The following is a 19,573-nucleotide window of genomic DNA, read 5'->3' as shown; positions in this document are numbered from 1 at the left end:
TCCTCAGTACTTGGGCTGCCACCGGGGGCTCCAAGCTCAGGTCCTCCTACTTGCATAGCAAGCATAGGACTATAGCTCAGTTGGTGAGGGCCTACTAAGCATGCTCAAGGCTCCAGATAAATTGGTTATGGTGGTATGCGTGCTAGTAAGCCCAGCTCTTGGGAGGTTGACGAAGAAAAATCAGAAGCTCAGGGTTGATCTTGGCACCATAACAAATTTTAAACAAGCCTAGGCTACAAAGCGACATCGCTGTGTGTGCACTTGAGGTTTGGTGCTGGTCTGTGCTCAGTGTTCTCCCACTGTGTCTCAAGACTTAATATTTGCCTGGTTTGGGTTTGTCTTTCAGGAGACTGAGAGTGAAGCTGAAGATGACAACCTTGATGACTTAGAGAGGCACCTTCGGGAGAAGGCCCTTCGATCCATGCGGAAGGCCCAAGTGTCCCCACAGTCCTAGGCGGACATGTTTGTTACGTTGTAAATTTTATTTGGTTTGTACTCAATTCAATTTCAAAATTGCTAAAATGTGTTTGAGCTTTAGACTATAACATTTGTTGTAATAATTGCTAGGTTGAAGTTCACCATGTTAAAAAAGGGGGGCATGGATTTACATTACAAAGGTGTCCACGGTGTATTAGTGACAATTCTTCCATTGACATTTAGAGTGAAATATTTTAAGCCAAAAAAAAATCTCTTTTTTAAAAAAGGGGGTTTGAATATTGTTGGCATTTTTGTGGTTCCTTTAAATGCCCTCGCCTCTCCCAAAAGGTTGGGGTCTTTTCTTTTTCTCCCTATTCTCTTGAATCTTAGCACCCATGTAAATTATGCTTCCAACCTTGTATAGGTTTGTAAGCTTGCCCAGAAGTGAGAGCACTGTTGAAGTACCACAGAGGTTTGGGCGAGTGAGTGTTGACTCTGTTGCCCATGGAGTCTGCTGTCCTGGCAGCATCCCAGCTCTAGAGCGCCGCACTCCTGAGCTACAGGGCTGCCCCATGGAACAGTTCCTAAACTGACTAGGAACTCTGGGTTTTCTCCTTCCGGTTGTGTTGTTTTGTTTCCTTCTCCCCTTTTCTTCCTCTTTTGTAAAGGCGATTCACTAGACCCAGGAAGGACCCTTCAGTTACATAAATTTGTTTTATGAAACATGGTGGCTCCCATTCATGGTTTCCCTTACTCTTCCAATTGGTACACACAACTGAGGAGCTCCTGTATTTGGCCGGCTGGAAGGGCCTGGACAGTGTCTTGATTTCACTTGTTTTATTTTATTTTATTTTTTAACTAAAGCTATATAAAGCTTGTGGATTAAACAGAATAAATTTCTAAATTTAAGAACATTGCCACTCACTCTTATTCACCTGCTGGGGAGGACAAGCCAGCCCGAACTTGGTAGAGCTCGGCGCGTAGGGAAAAATAGAAAGTGAGGAATGGACTCTCCCCCTTCTTAATTTAATAATTACTGCAAAGACTGAGAACAAGGGAAAGTATGGCGTGTTCTTGGAACATGGAAAGTGGGTGAGGCCTATTCAGTGTCCCTGTGTTCAGGTGTGAAGGGCCTGGCACACTCCCAGAGGGAGTTGGAGGTGGACTGGGAGATGAGGGAAGCCCACGTTTGTGAAGGAAGGTGATCTTGAACACCACAAGTCTGAGCTGAGTATTTGAAGGTGTGGGTAAATTTGACTGTGATTTCTGACCGATGAAACTAGAATACAAAATGCCCACATCTGAATTTCAGGAACACTTAAGGGTGTTTTGTTATTTATGGCTTTTAACCAAAAGACATGGACACTTAAGACTTCCAGGCTGGAATCTGGAACGCCCTTCAGAAGCCCTGGATTAAGAGTCAGGGGAGGGGTAACGGGAAGGATTGTGGGAAGGGATGACCAGGAAAGGGGCAGTGAAATAGTGGGACATTTCTAGAAGAGGAACTCAAATTGATTCATCTCTAGCATTCACTCCAAAGTAATACATAAAGACAGCTTTATCCTTAGTATTTTTCTTTTTCTGTAAATGAATCTTTCATATGATTCATAATACATTTTGTTGACGTTAAAAGAATCTGCGACTGGGCTGGAGAGATGGCTCAGTGGTTGGAAGCTTTGCTGCTTTTCCAGAGGTCCCAAGTTCAATTCCCGGCACCCATATGGCAGCTCTTGATTGTAACTACAGTTCCAGAGTATCAGACAACCTCACACAGACATACATGCAGGCAAAACACCCATGTAGGTGAAATTTCAAAAAAAAAAAAAAAATCTGGGGCCTTTTGTAGTGGTGCACTCCTTAAATCCCAGCATTCAGGATGCAGAAGCAGGCGGATCTCTTGAATTCAAGGCTAACCTGGTCTACAGAGTGAGTTCCAGCCCAGTCAGGGCTGCACAGAGAGACTCTGTCCCCCAAAAAGAAAGACTCGAGCAGGGGTGAGCTGGTTTATGTGGAGTGTCTAAGAAAACAGGGTGCTCAGTGAAGGCAATCCTGGAGGCCTCCAGAACGGGAAGTCTCAGGGGCATTGCTTTCTGTGTTCTTCCCCGTGTTAACAGGTAGAAACTAAACCCATACGGCACAAGAGAAGCAGTGTTCTAGAGTTCAGGCTTCCAGTATAAACCAGTGACCACCACTGGAGAGTTTGCCTCTGTTTACCCGATAATTTGGAGCATTTATGACTAACCCCTGCAACTCAAGCGCTTTTGTTCTTCCCAACTGAAACCTGACATACAGCAGGCCTTGGCTGTCAGCTAGTTGACGTTGTTTAACGGCTAACCCAGGCTCTACATGAGACACTGTCTCAAAAACGGAGCTACATGTGTTAGCACATGTCTAACCATAGCACTTAGGGCCATCCCTCTGATCCTTGTCTTACTGTCCTTCCAGGGTCGGTTGTGCTTGTGAACAGTACCTATAGTTCGTTGCACACGGCCAAGCCAGCAAGACCAGTCCTCGTCTCAGCTGGCAGCACTAATGACTCAGTAAAGGAAATGGAGGAGGTGGTCAGCTTTCTTAGCACTGTCCTCATCTTCAAGGTTCTCTCTTCCAAACCATCACTATCTGCCGTGTTGGTACGGTTCGTGGTCCAAGTACATTGTTACAAGTCTTTAAAGCTTCCTGACCCATTTCTGAACACAGAAATTACTAGAATTTGGATTTTTGTTTAGCATCATTTCCATAGAGTCCTTATAAACAGCGAGTCGTTAGCGTAAACCGTCAGGTGAGACGTGCACACCGTACACCATGGCCATTCACTGAGAATGTATTCCAGCCCAGTGTGACTGGGGAGCCAGCCTGATCTACATAGAAGGTTCTATCAAGTGGCAAATTTCAACAAAGCAAAAACCAAAATTTCTTTGGCACCATCCTTACAGGAACAGAGACTTTCCCATTCTTTTCTGGACCCAACTGTCTTCAGATTTGTCCACTGGGTGGCGCCTAATCCCCACTTGGCCACAGAATGAGCCGACATACTATGGAGTTCTAAGACTGCTTGCTCCGTTCATTGTCTTTCCTTTTGATTGTTATTATTTTAGGCAGGGTCACATATATGCAGGCTGACCATGAGCTTTATGACCAAGGGTGACCTTGAACTCAGTTCCTGTGTATGTGCATATGCATGCGTGCGCCCCCCCATCCAGCCCACCCCCCCCTCAGGAAACGCTTCTTCTGCACTTTCACCTTGCCCTTGCCCTTGCCCTGGAAGCACGAGGTGCTTTTCCCCTGCTCAGAAGTTCTCCCTGGGTTTCCAGATGAACTGACCATTGAACTTGACCCAGCTCTACCCATTTCTCTCCAGTTCATAGCTGAGGAAACTCACGACGTCTTGAGAAGTTCAGTGAGTGGGTTTGGGTTCTGTCTGTCAATCCAGAGCCCACCCCTCCCTCTAAGCCTTGTTTCCAACCCACACTAGGTGGCAGGAAGTATCCTGTATCGGAGTGTTCTGCCATCTCTACCACATGCCATGGCTGGCCCATGTGTGCCAGCGTCACCTCCCTCATACCCGTATGGCTCCGTTGGAGTCTCATGAAATGGGAGACAGAACCCGGGTTCAGTTGGGGGAAGGGGTTACATCCACAAGGTATTTCTTCTAAGTCACAGGGTTGACGGCAGCCATCACCAGAGCCTTTATAGATTGGCCAAGAGAGGCCATCATGGAGGGCTGGCTGTGTGGACTGAGGAGCCCTCTCAGTTCTGCAGAGCTGGAAGGGGCTTCCACTCTTCCCAGGACAGCATACTGATGGCAGATAGCCGGAGCCACAGCAGTTCTTGCCAGAAAGTTTCCCTCTGAGGGTAAAGTCAGCACAAGAGGTAGAGAGCCTGGAGCCTGGGGTGCTGTTGGCTACCTGTGGATCAGCTGAAGTCACAGAGGCCACCTGGAGCATCCTCAGTTCGTTTCTTGGCGTTTTTGTCTTTAGTTATTTTTGGTCTTATTTTGAGACAAGATCTCACTATATAGCCTTGGCTGGCTTGAAGCTATGTAGACTAGGCAGACCAGGCTGGACTTGACCTTAATAGAGATCTGCCTGCCTCAGGAGAGGGAGAGGGAAATGGGGGTGGGGGGAGAGATGGGTGTTTTGCTTGAATGTGTGCGTATGTGTTTGTACCTCCCGTGTGCATGCCCTCAGAGGCCGTCGGATTCCCTAGGATTATAGATGGTTGCACAGAGTTGCTGGGGATTAAACCCCAGTCCTCTGGGAAGACCAAGCATTGCTGTCAACCACTGAGCCATCTCAGCATGCCCTGTTGTTTGTTTTGAGACAGGGTTTCATGGTTTCACCATGTATCGTTGGCTGGATAGGAACTCAGTATGAAAACCTGGCTGTCCTTCAACTCTGATATCTTGCATGCCTCTGTCTCCAAGAGCTGGGATTTAGTAAAGGCGTGTGCCACCATGCCTAGAAGGTGTTATTTATTCTTGTTATTGTTGGGTGCATTTACATCCGTGTATGCTGTGTAAATATGCTTGTGTGTACCACCGTGCCCAGGTCAGAGAATAACTTTATGAAGTCCATTCTTTCCACTTTATGTCAGATCTGTGGTTCAAACTCAAGGGTCAGGTTTCTTCTATAGCAACTGCTCGCTTACGGCTTGTCTTTTGAGGCAGTTGTTTTCGTTTTGTTTGTTTTGTTTTCTTGAGACAGGGTCCACTATGTAGCCCTGACTGTCTTAGGACTTGGTGTGTAGACCAGGCTGGCCTCAAACCCAGAGATCTTTCTGCTTCTGCCTCCTGAGTGCTGGGATCAAAGGCGTGTGTCACCATGCTGGACATGTCGTTTTGAGTCCGGGTCTGATTCAGGGTGGCCCCGAGTGCATGGAGATTCGCCTGCCTCAGCCTTTCTGGGACTTGGAATGACAAACGTGCTACTGTGACTGGCTTATGTGTTGTTGGATCTTGAACTCAGGGCTTCATACATGCTGTATTGCCTCCCCAATACCCAAGAAAAGATTTTAACAGATCTAACCACAGAGTTGAGAGGACAGACAAGAGACAGAGATTGGGGGTTGAGGGGAGAAGAAGGCAGAGATGTGTGCTGGGGAAATCAATAGAACATACCTGTGTGTGCCATGAGGGCTTTTCAAGAGGGGGATATCTGCCTCAGTGCTCTTCCTGTGGCTGTGTACAGGACCTGGAGGGCTTGTGAAGTCTTAGATGTTTGATAAGAGCCTCAAAGATAACGGAGCAGGTTCTGGAGTGCACTGAGAGGGAGCATGGGTCACAGGGCTACTCAAGGAAGCTGAGACGTGCTTTCATTGTATACAGGGCCTTCGATAGCACTGTTCATGAGAGTCCTGAAATACTTCAGGTTTGCATCTAGGAAGAAACGAAAGGCCATATACACTCAGGCCTTAAGCGGGCTCCTTGCCATTTTGACATCTTTTTTTGATTGTGTATGGATTTTCCCCTACATGTACATCTGTGCACCATGTGCACACGTAAAGAGAGAGCATCGGTTCTCCTGGACCTGGAGTTACAGGCAGTTGTGAGCTGCCCCATAGGTTCTAGTCATTGAACTCTGAAAGAGCAGCAAATGTTCTTAGTCGCTGAGCCATCTTTCCAGCCCTACCTTTTCACATCTCGTTTTAAATATCTCTACATAAAAGGAATAGCATAGGCCAGGTGGTGGTGGCACACACCTTTAATCCAGAGGCAGATGGATCTCTGAGTTCCAGGCCAGCCTGGGCTACGGAGCTGGTTCCAGAACAGCCAGGGCTAGGGAAAGAAACCCTGTCTCTAACAAACAAGCAAACGAACAGAACATCCGGTGTATGCAGGATGCAGGCAGCCTTCATAACACTAACCTCATAACAGTAACATAACAGCCTCTTAATTTTCATTGCATGGCTATCCTGCCTCAAAATGACATGACCTGACACAGTTCAGGAGGTTGGAGATTAGAAGTGATGTAGGTCAGCAGGAGTGGCTCATGGTTTCCGGTACATTCATAATAAAATGCTATTAAGGTGTTTAAGGTTAGGCTCGAGGCCTGCCTGACACTGGGAACTCAGACAGCCCCACTCACTCAGGCTGCAGCTGTGAGGAGACCTCAGTTCCGCACAAGCAAGCTCTCATCCCTTGATTACATGTCTTTAAGGGGGAAAACCCATCTTCACTACGGGCAGGGCCTGAGCCCTGTATGTGGAGAGAGGCAGCGGAGCACCAGCCACCCAGCTCTAGTTCACTGCTCTTGGCTCTTGAAGGGGGTTGGGACGTCAGCAGACTTCCAAGTTCCAGCCACCCCGACTGCCCCATGCTAAAGGCTGGAGCTGGAAGTTGCCAGGCCACTCACCCCGTGTCTAGGTTCCTTTTCCATTGCTGTGATAAAACATCATGACCAAGGCAACTGATAAAGGGAAGTGTTTAAGTGGGCTTCAGGGGTTTAGAGTCCATGATGACAGAGCAAAGACCTGGAGGCAAGAACAACTGAGAGATCACATGACGACGACCCATAAAGACAGCAAGATACTGGGAATGGCATGAATCTTTTTGAAACCTCCAAGCCCACTCCTGGTGACACATCCTCTACCAAGGTCACACCTCCTAATCCTTCCCAATCAGTTCTACCAATTAAGCATCAAGAATTTAAACACTGGGGCTGGAGAGATGGCTTAGTGGCTAGGAGCACTGACTGGGGCTGGAGAGATGGCTCAGTGGTTAAGAACACTGACTGCTCTTCCAGAGGTCCTGAGTTCAAATCCCAGCAACCACATGGTGGCTCACAACCATCTGTAATGGGATCTGATGCCCTCTTCTGGTGTGTCTGAAGGTAGTGACAGTTTACCTAAAACAAACAAATAAATCTTTATTTGAAAAAAAAAAAAAAAAAGAGGAAATGTGACAGTTTAGGAACTGCCTTCATTGAAACAACCTGGGCCTTTTCATCCTCCCAGAAGCCAGTGAGGACACAGGGCTAGGTGATGTGGGAAACGCAATGTCTGGATGCTACAGGCCACACAAGGGACTTAGTATCAAGACCTGTGACTGTATCCTATTTTAAAAAATAATATTTAATGTATATGAATATACATCTTCAGACACACCAGAATACAGCATCCGATCCCAGTACAGATAGTTGTGAGCCACCATGTGTTGTGGTTGCTGGGAATTGAACTCAGGACCTCTGGAAGAGCAGTCAGTGCTCTTAACCACTGAGCCATCTCTCCAGCCCAACTGTATCCTTTACTGTGACAAAACAGATGGCAGAAGAGACTTAAAGGGAGAGACTTTGACTTGGGCTAATTGAAAAGAAACAGTCTGTCATGGTTTCGAAGACCTGGCTGCCGCCATGGCTCAGCCAGAGGCGGGCGACAGGAGGTCCTGGTGTAGCTGCTGTGTTGCTTTTCCTGGGACAAGGCAGGCCACTGATGAGGTATTAAATAAAGAGTAGCAGCTAGACGAGGTGGTGTAGGACTTTAATCTCTGCACTCAGGAGGCAGAGGCAGGTGGATCTCTGTGAGTTCAAGGCCAATTTAGTCTATAGAGTAAGTTCAGAACAGCCAGGGCTACACAGAGAAACCCTATCTTGAAAAAAACAAAAGAGACACACAGACACCACACACACACACACACACGCGCGCGCGCACGCGCACACGCACACGCACACGCACACACACACACACCAGAAAGAAAGGGAAGAAAGAAAGAAAGAAGTCTTACCCAGAGTCCAGCTTGGTGGGTCAACGGGGCATTCAGACTTCCTGACAGGAACACCTTGCAGGGAAACACACAGACATGAGTCATTTGACTCAGAAAGCTGTGTCACCAAAAAGTCCCACTTGTCTGTGAGATGGCCTCACGAGAATCACATTATGGCATCCTGCTTTCAGTTTCCCTTCCTCCTATGAACTCAAGGGTGACAGAGGGGAGGGAATGAATCCTTAGGTTGGGGGCTGGTAAGCCCTCCATCTCTCCCACTGTCTCTGATGAAGAGCGACAGGCCTTGCCCCACACCTGGCCATCTCTGAATGCATCTGCTGATTTCATTGCTATGACTCCGGGGATAAGGGGTCTACTGGTCACCACAGCAACCTTTGCTCCACCGCAGAGAAAGGTTTTGACATACCTGGATGAACAGCTACCGAGGGCAGTGACTTGTTTGTATCTTGGTGGATTGGGAAGCCCCACCAAACTAGAAACATGGCTCGGCTGTTGCCTTCAACAACCTGCCCCCAGTGACCTGTGTACAAAGCCCCGAAGGTTTCACAACCTCCCACAAGCTGGAGACCAAGTGTTCAAACGTATGAGCCTCTGGGGGATATTTCCCATTTGAGTTGTCACAGTGACTGTTCATTTGCTCCTTGTCTTCTGCTCACCGTGCACTGGGTGACAGATGACCGGGCCTTCTCATTCACACGTCAACCCCGGAGAACGGTTGCTATAATTATCTCCCCTTACAAGATAAGGCAACAGAAGTCCTGAGGGGAAGGGACGACTCTAGCAAAAGCAAGCAGGAGAGGGGGAGGCAGGCCCAGCTTTCATACCTCAAAACCAGTCCGTGTTTCCCGTTTCCTGTCACCTCACACTCCCTCTTCAAGCGTCATCAGAAGCAAGGATGGGGAGGCTAAAGGCATAGGTTTGGGAACCAACTCGGCTAGTTCCCAGGCCAGAGTCAACCTTCTCTCGGCCTCAGTCTCCTCTCTGTAGAATGAAGTGATACTTCGTATATAACTGAAAACTAGGAATGTTTTCAGTGGGTCTTGGAAATGAGTGGGCCTTGCTGTCTGGGAAACGTAAGAGGGTACGACGTGAGCTTCTGAAACGCCAGCGAGAAGACAGACATGCGAGACAGGAAGTGGCCAAGTGTCTCTGCCGTTCTTCCACCCCAGTGGAGGCCCCAGAATAGGAGAGGCAGGATAGGAGGACAAAAACAAAACCAGGAGTCTTTATCTAAACTTTCCCTTCGGAGCCTTCCAGGGAAACAGAAACTTCTGGACTGTCATTGTTGAGTTCCAAACATTCCAGAGGGCTCAGCAGGAAATCTGTCATCATCTGACCCCAGCGCTGGCATCAGCCAGCCTTCTGTCTGGCTGGGAAACCTCCTCCCACTGGCAGCCTCTCTGCCTTGGTCCTGCCCTGCACTGAGACGGCCCTCCCCACAGCTGCAGTGGAGCAGATGGCTGCCCAGCCTCCCTCTGGGATTAGGCGTCCCTTCTCTGGGCAGCAGCTTCGTCCCTGGACTACAGAACACCGTAGGACACCAGCGTACTGTGTTCCTGATGCAGAGCCTTAACACAGGGTCACAAACCTTTCTGAGTCGTCCTTGGCTGGTGGGGAAGTGTGTACCCCACACTCCTCTGTTGATGGATGGCAGGGCTCAGTCCCAGGGGGTGTCATACTCAGGCAGTGGCTGTGTGTCCCCGTTCTTGACTCCAGCATGGTCTGAGAGCCCTTTGACGACTGTGACAGACGCTGCTCCCCTCAGGTTCCCTCCAGGTTCTGCTGAGGGCTGAGCGCTGACCACTATGGGTGCGCTCCTGGATTGCCCCCAGTGCCAGTCACCAAGAGCTTTGATCACTCATAGAAGGACCCCACTTCTGCTCCACTCTGCTCCGCTCAGTCCCTAAGTCCCTCTGTCTAGGGCTTCTACAGGATTTCTAAGACTGTTCAGTGGGGTTCAGGTTCATGGGCTGAGGGAGGGAGCCAAGAGCACAGGCTGCTTGCCCAGCCTCACCCGAGTCACCCAGGACTGCTGGTCTTCACCCTTCATTTGGGGGAATTTACACATGAGTTTCTTTTTCCCCTTGGTTTTGTATTGGGAGGGCTTGAACCCAGGGCCGTGCACGTGTTAAAAAAGTGTCCTACAATCGAGCCACAGTTTTCACAAGATTATTTGTTTTGTTGCTTTTCCACAGCTCTATTGCAATAAAACTGATGTAAGTCTCCATGTGGTTCACAAGTACAGGCTAAGGTGGTGTTGATTATGCAGCTTATGCAGATTATGCATCTGCATGTATGTATGTGTGCATATCCTATGCACACAGTGAGTGCCCTCAAAGGTCAGAAGACAGTGCCAGATCCCCTGGAACTGGAGTTACAGACAGTTGTGAGCTACCACATGGGTGCTGAGAACCCATCCCAGGTCCTCTGGGAGAGCAGCCAGTGTTCTTAACCACTGAGCCGTCTCTCCAGCCCTGAAGGACTTTTTCTTTTCTTTTCTTTTTTTTTTTTTTTTTAAGATTTATTTATTTATTTCAAGTATGTGGCTACACTGTTGCTGTCTTCAGACCCACCAGGAGAAGGGATCGGATCCCATTACAGATGGTTGTGAGCCACCATGTGGTTGCTGGGATTTGAACTCAGGACCTCTGGAAGAGCAGTCAGTGCTCTTAACCACTGAGCCATCTTTCCAGCCCCAGGACTTTTTTTTTTTTTTTTTGGTTCTTTTTTTTCGGAGCTGGGGACCGAACCCAGGGCCTTGCGCTTCCTAGGTAAGCGCTCTACCACTGAGCTAAATCCCCAGCCCCCCCAGGACTTTTTCTTAATTGTATAATTTAAAAATATGTGGTGAGTGAGTGTGTGTGTGTGTGTGTGTGTGTGTGTGTGTGTGTGTGTGTGTGTGAGTGCACGCTCGTATGTAGGTATCTGCATGTCTGCATGTGAATGCACAGGCCAAAGAAGATGAGACGTGTTGGATCCCCTGGAGCCAGCTGATGTGAGGTTGGAAACTGAACTCGAAGAGCATCAAATGTGCTTAACTGCTGAGCTGTCTTTCCAGCCCATTTTGAGGTTTGACGCCTACACCAGTGAACCAACACACTTTTGCCTTCTCTCTCAGGAGTTCCCTTAAAACAACAAAAAGGTGGTATCTGAAATTACGGGATGTTGGTTGTTTTTAGATAGGGTCTCCTGCAACCTAAGCTGGCCTTGAACTCTTGAACCTGGTGCCTCCAGCAACCAAGAATGAAATTATATTCAACTCTTTTTTTTCTTAATCCTGTGACAGGATTTGAACCCAGAGCCTTGCGCATGCTAAGCAGTCTACCACTTAGCTATTCTCCCAACCCAATGTCTTGAGGCTCAGGCTCAAAGCAGTCCTCTTCCTGCCTTGGCTTACCCAGTGTTGGGCTTATCAGCACCCATCAGTGTCTAGCATCACAGCCTCTCCTGAGTGCTGGCCTCGAGGTGGGTGGGAGGTGACCGGGGAACTAAAGGAACCTCTGTTCTCCAGGCACCTGAGCACCTACCGGTTCCTCACAGTCCCATGGTTAGCAACATGTGGGCACAAGGCCTGGGGAAGAGAGCCGAGCTGTCTGATGTCAGAGCTGCATCTCCGAGCTGACCTCCAGCCGGTCCTGTCCACACTGGTTTGTCTACTTGGCTTGGCTTCCCGAGGGCTGAGACTCCGAGGCTGCACCCCTCGGAACTCCACAGATGCACTCCATGGCTTCGAGTTAATGTTTTCTCTGGGTTCTCCTTGGAGACAGCAGCCAAGCTGGGAAGGCGCCTCTGCGGTGTGAAGGTCGTGGGGCCTCAGGAAATGAGTCAACCACACACTGGACAGGGCACCTGACTGAGGAGGAGAAGGCAGTAGGAGGCCAGCATCCTGTCTCCATCTTGATTGACTTATTCTCCTTCATTCTTTGTTTGGGGTTTTTGTTTTTGTTTTTGTTTTAAACAGGGTCTCTCTACATAGTTCTGGCTGTCCTGGAACTCACTCTGTAGACCAGGCTGGCCTTGAACTCACAGAGATCTGCCCGCCTCTGCTTCCTGAGTGCTGTATGTACGCCACCACACCCAGCGGGCCCCAGATTCGTAAGCTAGGCCTTCCAGACTCACACTAGTTGTACCTCATGAAGTCCCTATGTACTGTGTCCTCTCTTCCTTTAAAACAGAGGTCAGAGGTCAATGGAGACCCCATGCAGAGGCAAACGGGACCCCCTGTCATCCGCAGTATCATCCCCACCCACTGCTGCTGGAAGGAGAGAGAGACAAGAACCCCTTCCAGAAGCTTCTGTCAGTTTTCCCCTTACTTTTGGAATTTCCAGAACTAACCAGAATTACTTAAATCAATTTTGGACAGGAAACGCGTTAGTGGAACAGGTCATTCAGACAATACCTCCTGAGGCAAAGTGCTCAGAGGTCTGGGGGGACAGAAGGCAAAAGGCCCTCAGCCTCTGTTTCTGCAAGGAAGAGGAGGACAGCAGCAGGAGGGCTTTGCTCCGGGACTCCCATCGAGTGTGCTGAGCTCCAAGGTACTCGGGCTCTGTTGGCTGGGTCTGTTGCTCTTCAGATATCTTTATTGCTCTCTCTCCACGGGAGGTGAAGGGGAGACTCCTCAGGAGTCTGCAGTAGCAGCTTTGCTCATTCCGAAGCAGATGCTTAATGTGCAAGCCATTTCTCATCCCGTCAGCTGGAGGGATGGGCCTCTCACCCTGGTTTTACAGCAGAGAATAAGAAGCTCGCCTGAGATGAGGCAGATGGGAAATGTTGGTATCTGAACTGTGCTTGGTATTCCAAGATCTCAGCATGCCCAGGGGTCAAGCTGGAGGCTCACACCGAGAGTTAAGGGTCAGATGAGACCTCCTTGGGCCAAGTAGGGACCCCGAGCGATAACCAGGGTAGGACAAAGACCCACTGAGGGGCTGAGGCCAGGCCAGCTGGCAGGCCAGGCCCGCCTGCAACCTGAGCCCATCACCACCCAACCGCCCAGTCTCTCTGGTTCCAGGTCTCCTTCCCAGCCCCACTTCCAGGAGCCTGAGGTAAAGATGCATGTTTGACAGGCAAGGAGCACTCACAGCTTAACACACCACAGACGCTTCCGCTCAGAGGCACCTCCAGAAGTTTGGAACAAAATGTCTTGTTTCGGAGAGAGGGAAACTGAGGCCAGGTGTGCACAAGGATTCTGTTCTTGCTACCCTTTTCTGTTCTACCCACGACGTCCGTTCATGGCCTGAGGATGAGACTTAGTGCCTGGCTGGCTCTCAGTAAACACTCAGAGTGGTTGAGTCAGTGAACAGGAGCCACGCTCCTGACTACATTACCCACAAGGCAAAGCAGGCAAAAGCTCATAACACAGCTCGGCCCCAGCCCCCATGACAATAGGGAAGACGGTCACCAGGAACAATGGCTTTGCTCTCACAAGGCTAAGTCACTCATAGGCATACAACCCGGAGTCCATCCCAACACCGACACACGGATGCACATGCGAAGAACAAACCTACCGGGCCAGCTCAGGCACGGGATGAGTCCTTTAGTTACCCCACGGGAACCCAGAAAACTGGACAGAATACCCACTGTGCGGCCAACACTTGAGAGGTGGAGACAGGAGAATCAGTTCCACTACATAGTCAGAGCTTTGCCCGGGTCCATGAATACATGAGATCATATCTCAAAAATAAGAGAGAGAAGGAGAAAAGGAGCAGGAGGGGGCTGGAGGGGTGGCTCAGCGGTTAAGAGCACTGACTGCTCTTCCAGAGGTCCTGAGTTCAAATCCCAGCAACCATATGGTGGCTCACAACCATCTGTAATGGGATCCCTCTTCTGGTATTGTCTAAAGAGATCCACAGTGTAAATAAATGAGAGAGAGAGAGAGAGGGAGAGAGAGAGAGAGAGAGAGAGAGAGAGAGAGAGAGAGAGAGAGAGAGAGCGACAAGAAGGAGAGGAGGGAGGGCAGGAAAGAATAGCCCAGTGGGTAGTGCTTCCAATACAAGAAGTCCTAGGCTCCATCCTAACACTACACAAAACAGGGTGTGGTGTCTCATTGTACAACCCCAGTATGTGGTTAGGAAGAGGATCCTCTTCCATGACATAGCAAGTTCAAAGCCAGCTTAGGCTACATGAGACTGATCCTTACTCAAGTAGCAAAAAAACAAAAAAAACAAAAAAAAAAAAAAAAAAAAAAAAAAAAAACCTAGACTATTAAAAACCAACAATAACTGGAATGTCAGGCATCGTGGCACACACTTTTGATTATAGCTCTTGGGGGACAGAGTCAGGTGGATGTCTGTGAGTTCCAGGACGGTGAGCACATAGAGAGAGAGCCGGACTCAAGCAAACCTTCGCTGGACCCCAGAAGGACAGACCACACCTGGATGTGAAGAATGACCAGGGCGAGTTCACGTACTTGTAGAGGTGCGTGGACCTGTCTGTGCCAGGGAAGAACCCTGCGTCCATCCAGAGGAATGTGGCCGAGGCTAAGAAGTCCACAGACAGATTTAATGGCTTATTTAAAACTTGTGCTATGTGTGGGGCCACTCCGTCAGGCAATTCAGTCTATTCTCGGATTGACTAAAGCTAACGGCGTCGTCTCAAAGAGCTTCTGAACAGAGGAAATTGGGTAACATTTGACATAAATAACGAGACCCGGAGATATTCCCAGGTCTCTCTGGGCGGGAAAGTCCACGTCTGTTTTCCTTCCTCCCTGCTGAGAGGTATCTGAGCTCCTGGGTGCCTCAGCCCAGCTTTCTGGGTCCTCCAATCCACAGCAGTGAATGCCGTGGCCTAGCTGGTGCTGGGCAGAACCAAGGTCAAGGGCCACTGCTTGCCCACAAGGGCTGTGTGAACTGACAGAAGTATGGGGCGTGGAGGGTGGGGAGCCGGAACTAGGCACTCCTCGTCTTTTCCCAACCCCCATCTGCACAGCCGAGAAGTCTTGCACCCACGCACACGCACAACACCATCCTTTGTCCCCGACTTCTCATTGTTCTAGGACGCTGACGTCATCCTTTCTCCAGAACTAGTTCATGTCTCTGGCTGAGGCCGTTACGCAAGTTTTAACCAACAGAACCCAACGGATCCCAAGCTCCTTCGTGGTGATCCTTGAGCTACTACAACCCACCTTACAAGGTGTAAATGCAAGCTCCTGTCCCTATTGGTCAGAGCACTCACACCAGGGATCCGATTGGTTGATAGCCAACCTATAGGATCATCCTATAGGAACTCCTCCCCCACCCCCACCCCCCTAAGCGGAATTGCTAGAAGTACGTTTGGCTTTGGATTTTGCAGGGAATGTCTTTGCTTCCTCTGACTTCTCTCTGGCGCGGGGCCAGATCCGGGTGCTCTTGAACCCACCCGAAAGCATTGTTCATTGTTTACTGAGGTGTAATTCTCCTTCCTCCCTGTGGCCCCGCCTTCTTCCTACCCGACGGCTCATTTTGGATATTCTGCTCGTTCAAAATGATGGCCATCCGTTATCACTGTAGGCAAATTCTTTGCTCTCTTTGAGCTTCAATTTCCCCACGTGTGTATTTGGGCTGCTAAAAGCCACCCAGCCGGGTTAAGAAAGGAGTGTGCCGGGCTGGAGAGATGGCTCAGCGGTTAAGATCACAGACTGCTCTTCCAGAGGTCCTGAGTTCAAATCCCAGCAACCACATGGTGGCTCACAACCATCTGTAATGAGATCTGATGCCCTCTTCTGGTGTGTGTGAAGACAGCTACAGTGTACTTATATATAATAAATAAATAAATCTTAAAAAAAAAAAAAAGAAAAGAAAGGAGTGTGCCGCGTGTCGGCGTCTGCCTGGGAGCCCGCACTAAGGTGTCCTGCTTGGCCTCAGTGCTTGTGGCTGGCAAGAAGCCCCGAGGCAGAGTTCAGCCAGGAGAGGGAGGAGGCTGGAGTCCAGGCCTCAGCTGGGCATCAGTCTCCATCCCTTCCCAAGACTCAGTTTCTCCATTTGCCAACTGAGAAGTGCTCTAGAGGAGTGTGTCCCAAGCTGAGAGACCTGGGAGAGACACTACCTTCAGAGGACCCTTTCTGTCAATAGTCTACATCTATTGAGTGCCAAGATCTCTGAGTCAGCACACACTTTTAAGCCCTGTACTCAGGAGGCAGAGGCAGGAGGGTCTCGACTTTCGTCAGTCAGTCAGTCAGTCAGTCAGTCAGTCAGTCAGTCAGTCGGATTTAAAGTCCTAGGCAGTGAGGATATAGTTGCCCGGTTGGTGGAGTGATTGCCTAGAATGCTCGAAGCCCTGGGTTCAGTCTCCAGCGTGACATAAAACTGGGAAAGATGGCGTATGCTGTAATCCCAGTGTTCAGGAAGTGGTGACGGGAGCATAAAGTCCTATGTGTCACAAGCCCCACGTCCTGGGAAAGCTTGACGGTGGCCACGGTTGCACACGTGAATTAAAGCAACCCTTTCCTCATGGACAGCACTGTTCGGCAAGGCCGTGTCAGTGAGGCCGTGTAACCCAGCATTTTCCTAATAAAAGCGGCTTGAGAAATGGCGCCCCTCCCAGGAACAAGGAGTGCAAAGTGTTGTGCTGGAGGGCAGGGACTGAGGTGGGGGGTAAGATCCTCAAGGGCTCCTCCAATCCTGAGCTTGGAAACCTCCCAGCAGTAAATTCAGTTCCTCCTGGGGAAAGAACTGCATGTGTTCTGCTGAATAGTTCTGCCTTAAAGACCATTAGCATTGTAGGAAGAGATCCGCCCCCACCTGCCTGTTGCTGTCTTACACTGGGAGGAAAAGGCAGGGGATGTCACTGCTGAGGGAAGTAAGTTAAGTAGGGTTGTCTGAACGGTGGAGGCAGAAGGCAGCATGGGAGCAGGAGAGGGGATTGGGGAATGGAACTGTCCTGGCAAAGAGGAAGGTGGTCTGAAAAGAGCATCTTCTGTCACGTTGGTACCAGACTATTGAATCAGGGAGCCGGAGAGTCTCCTGAGGCATTTCATGACGGAAGGGAAAGAAAAGCAGGCAAGCAGTTGCAGTGCTCGCCTTGAATCCTAGCAGAGACAGAGGCTTGTGGATCTCTGAGTTAGAGGCCAGCCTGGTCTACAGAGCAAGTTTCAGGACTGCTGGGCTTACACAGAAAAAATCTGTCTCGAAAAATTAAAAAAAAAATCAATTAAAAAAAGGAAAAGGCCAACCAAGCTTGGTGTGGCAATGCACAGCAGGGACAGAGGCAGGCTTGGCTTACGTAGCTAGTATCGGGCCAGCCAGGGCTACATTAATAAGACCCTGTCTGAAACAAAACAAAAAGCTAATGTGGGCCAATGAAATGGCTCAGTAGGTAAAGGGCTTGCTGCACAAGTCTGGCAATGTGAGTTCGATCCCCAGAGCCCATTTAAAAGTGACAGGAGAGAACCATCTCCCAAAAGTTTGTGTTTGACCTCCACACATTAGCTGTGGAACACAGGAACACATCATTTTTTTTTTTAAGATTTATTTATCTGTTTTATGTATGTGAGTACACTGTTGCTGTCTTCGGGCACACCAGAAGAAAGAGTGGTTTGATTTTGTTTTAAATTGGGCTCCCTTGTATGACACATAGATATTTTACAACCAGAATTTGTTTTGAGAAAAGAAAAAGAAGAAAAGAGGAAAAATTCAACAGACACACCAGAAAAGGGCATCAGATCCCATTACAGATGGTTGTGAGCCACCATGTGGTTGCTGGGAATTGAACTCAGGACCTCTGAAAGAGCAGTCAGTGCTCTTAACCACTGAGGCCATCTCTCCAGCCCCACACTATTATTTTTAAAGGTGAAGCTGGATATACAGAAGGAGGTAGAAGTTGTCTAGGAAAAGGAGTCCCCTCCTAAAAGGACTCAGAAAAACACAAGACAGAGACGATTCCAAAACACACCCCCATCTTCCTTGGACTTGCTAGACGGAGAGCTGTGTATGCCTTCCCCTTGACCAAAAGAGTATGAACAAAATGACTTTAATCTTAGGAAATTACAGCTACGATTTCCTATTTCCTGGGAAGTTTGTTCTTGGAAGGCAGCCACCATGTTTTGCCCGGGGCACTGAAGAGGCCCTGTTTGGTATTTAGGCTAATTTTCCCACCTGAGTTCCAAGGTGACAACCAGTAACAGCTTTCAGAGATGTGAGAGAGGAAGCCTTAGCTCACAGTAGGTCTAGTCATGGTTTGACTGCAACCACAAGAGCCTCAGTATCTCCACCAGAGGGCGCCAGCCCTGCTCAACCAGCCTGGACCAGAGGAGTCAATGAGGGGAGCCAAACTAGCCATTGGTGACAAACATCTCTAATCCTAACACTTGGGAGGCTGAGGTAGGAGGAGTCACAGAACTGTAAGGCCAGACTGAACTATATAGTGAGATGCCCATCCCCCTACCCCCAAATCTGGAAACAAAACCAACCACAAACCAGGCTGCCTAAATTTGAGGTAGTCTCTCCTCTCTCTAGGGGACTCTTTATCTCTAAGATGAGGATGGTGTCATCAGAGTCTATGACAGTGGTGACTGAGAGAGAGAGGAGCGTGAGTTAGCAGGGAATGGGGTCCCTAACTATAATTCAGAGCTCAGGAGAGGGACACTGGAAGGCTAGAAGTTCAAAATCATCCTTAGCTACTTAGGGAGCTCAGAGCCAGCCCGGGACACAGGACAGCCAACTGTCTAAAGGGCTGCTGAGAGGGCTCAGCAGGTGAGGACACTTGGCACCAAGCTTAACAACCTGTGCTCTATCTGTGGGACCCGCACGGTGGAAGGAGAAAGCCCTCCTCTGAGCATTGTCCTAAAAACCTCTACTAGTGTGTCTGTATGCACAGACCTATGTACACACACACACACACACACACACACACACACACACACACACACACACAGAGAGAGAGAGAGAGAGAGAGAGAGAGAGAGAGAGAGAGAGCTGAGTAAATAAACATTTAAAAACCTTGTCAGGGTTGAAGAGATGGAGTAGCGGTTAAGGTCAAGAACTGCTCTTGCAGAGGACCGGTATTTGGTTCCCAACGTCTGTAACTAAGTTCCTGTGCCCCTTGGCTTCCATGGGCAACTACGAGCCCATGGTAGCCACCATGCCAATCTTTCTTCCATGTTCCTAAGACAGAACTGAGACCCTTGGGCTTGGGCAGCACTTTACCAACTGGACCATCCCCTCCAACCATTTTGTATTTTGTATTTTTGAGACAAGGTCTCACTACGAAGCCCTAGGTGGCCTGGAATTCATAGACATCTTCCCGCCTCTTCTCTGCTTCTGCCTCTCAAGCACTGGGTTCACAGGCATACACCACCATGCCAGGCCTCCAGCTTTCTCTCTCTGCCTTGGCCTGTTTGAGCTTCAGAAAGATGCTGTAAGCTGGCAGTGAACTGGTTCCTATCTGACAGAGATAGAAACTGAGATCCAAGGATAATATTAGTCCAATGTCCTCTGTCCAAGGTCTCTGTGACTGCCCTAGGATCTA

General features: G+C 49.2%; 1 protein-coding gene and 1 long non-coding RNA gene across 19 annotated transcripts in view; one reads left to right on the top strand and one right to left on the bottom strand.

Moving 5' to 3' along the window:
* Srrm1 (serine and arginine repetitive matrix 1) overlaps positions 1 to 1,326 on the top strand; it is a 32,388-nt gene extending 31,062 nt beyond the window's left edge. For all 18 annotated transcript variants that reach the window (XM_039110051.2, XM_039110050.2, XM_063287766.1 and 15 more), the window contains one exon: positions 347 to 1,326. In XM_039110051.2, coding sequence (XP_038965979.1) covers positions 347 to 454 — 108 coding nt within the window. In that variant the 3' untranslated portion in view covers positions 455 to 1,326. The remainder of the gene's footprint in view (positions 1 to 346) is intronic.
* On the bottom strand, positions 592 to 14,320 carry LOC120103007 (uncharacterized). Its single transcript, XR_005505046.2, has 3 exons — positions 8,959 to 14,320; positions 8,135 to 8,188; positions 592 to 5,791 (listed from the first exon to the last, which is right to left on the bottom strand). It is a non-coding gene; the product is annotated as an uncharacterized LOC120103007 (long non-coding RNA).
* Positions 14,321 to 19,573: the final 5,253 nt, after the last annotated feature.

Source organism: Rattus norvegicus, chromosome 5, assembly GCF_036323735.1.
Source record: "Rattus norvegicus strain BN/NHsdMcwi chromosome 5, GRCr8, whole genome shotgun sequence".
NCBI classification, from domain to species: Eukaryota; Metazoa; Chordata; class Mammalia; order Rodentia; family Muridae; genus Rattus; species Rattus norvegicus.
Note: the sequence above shows the minus strand (reverse complement) of the source record. Positions and strands in the feature narration are given on the sequence as shown.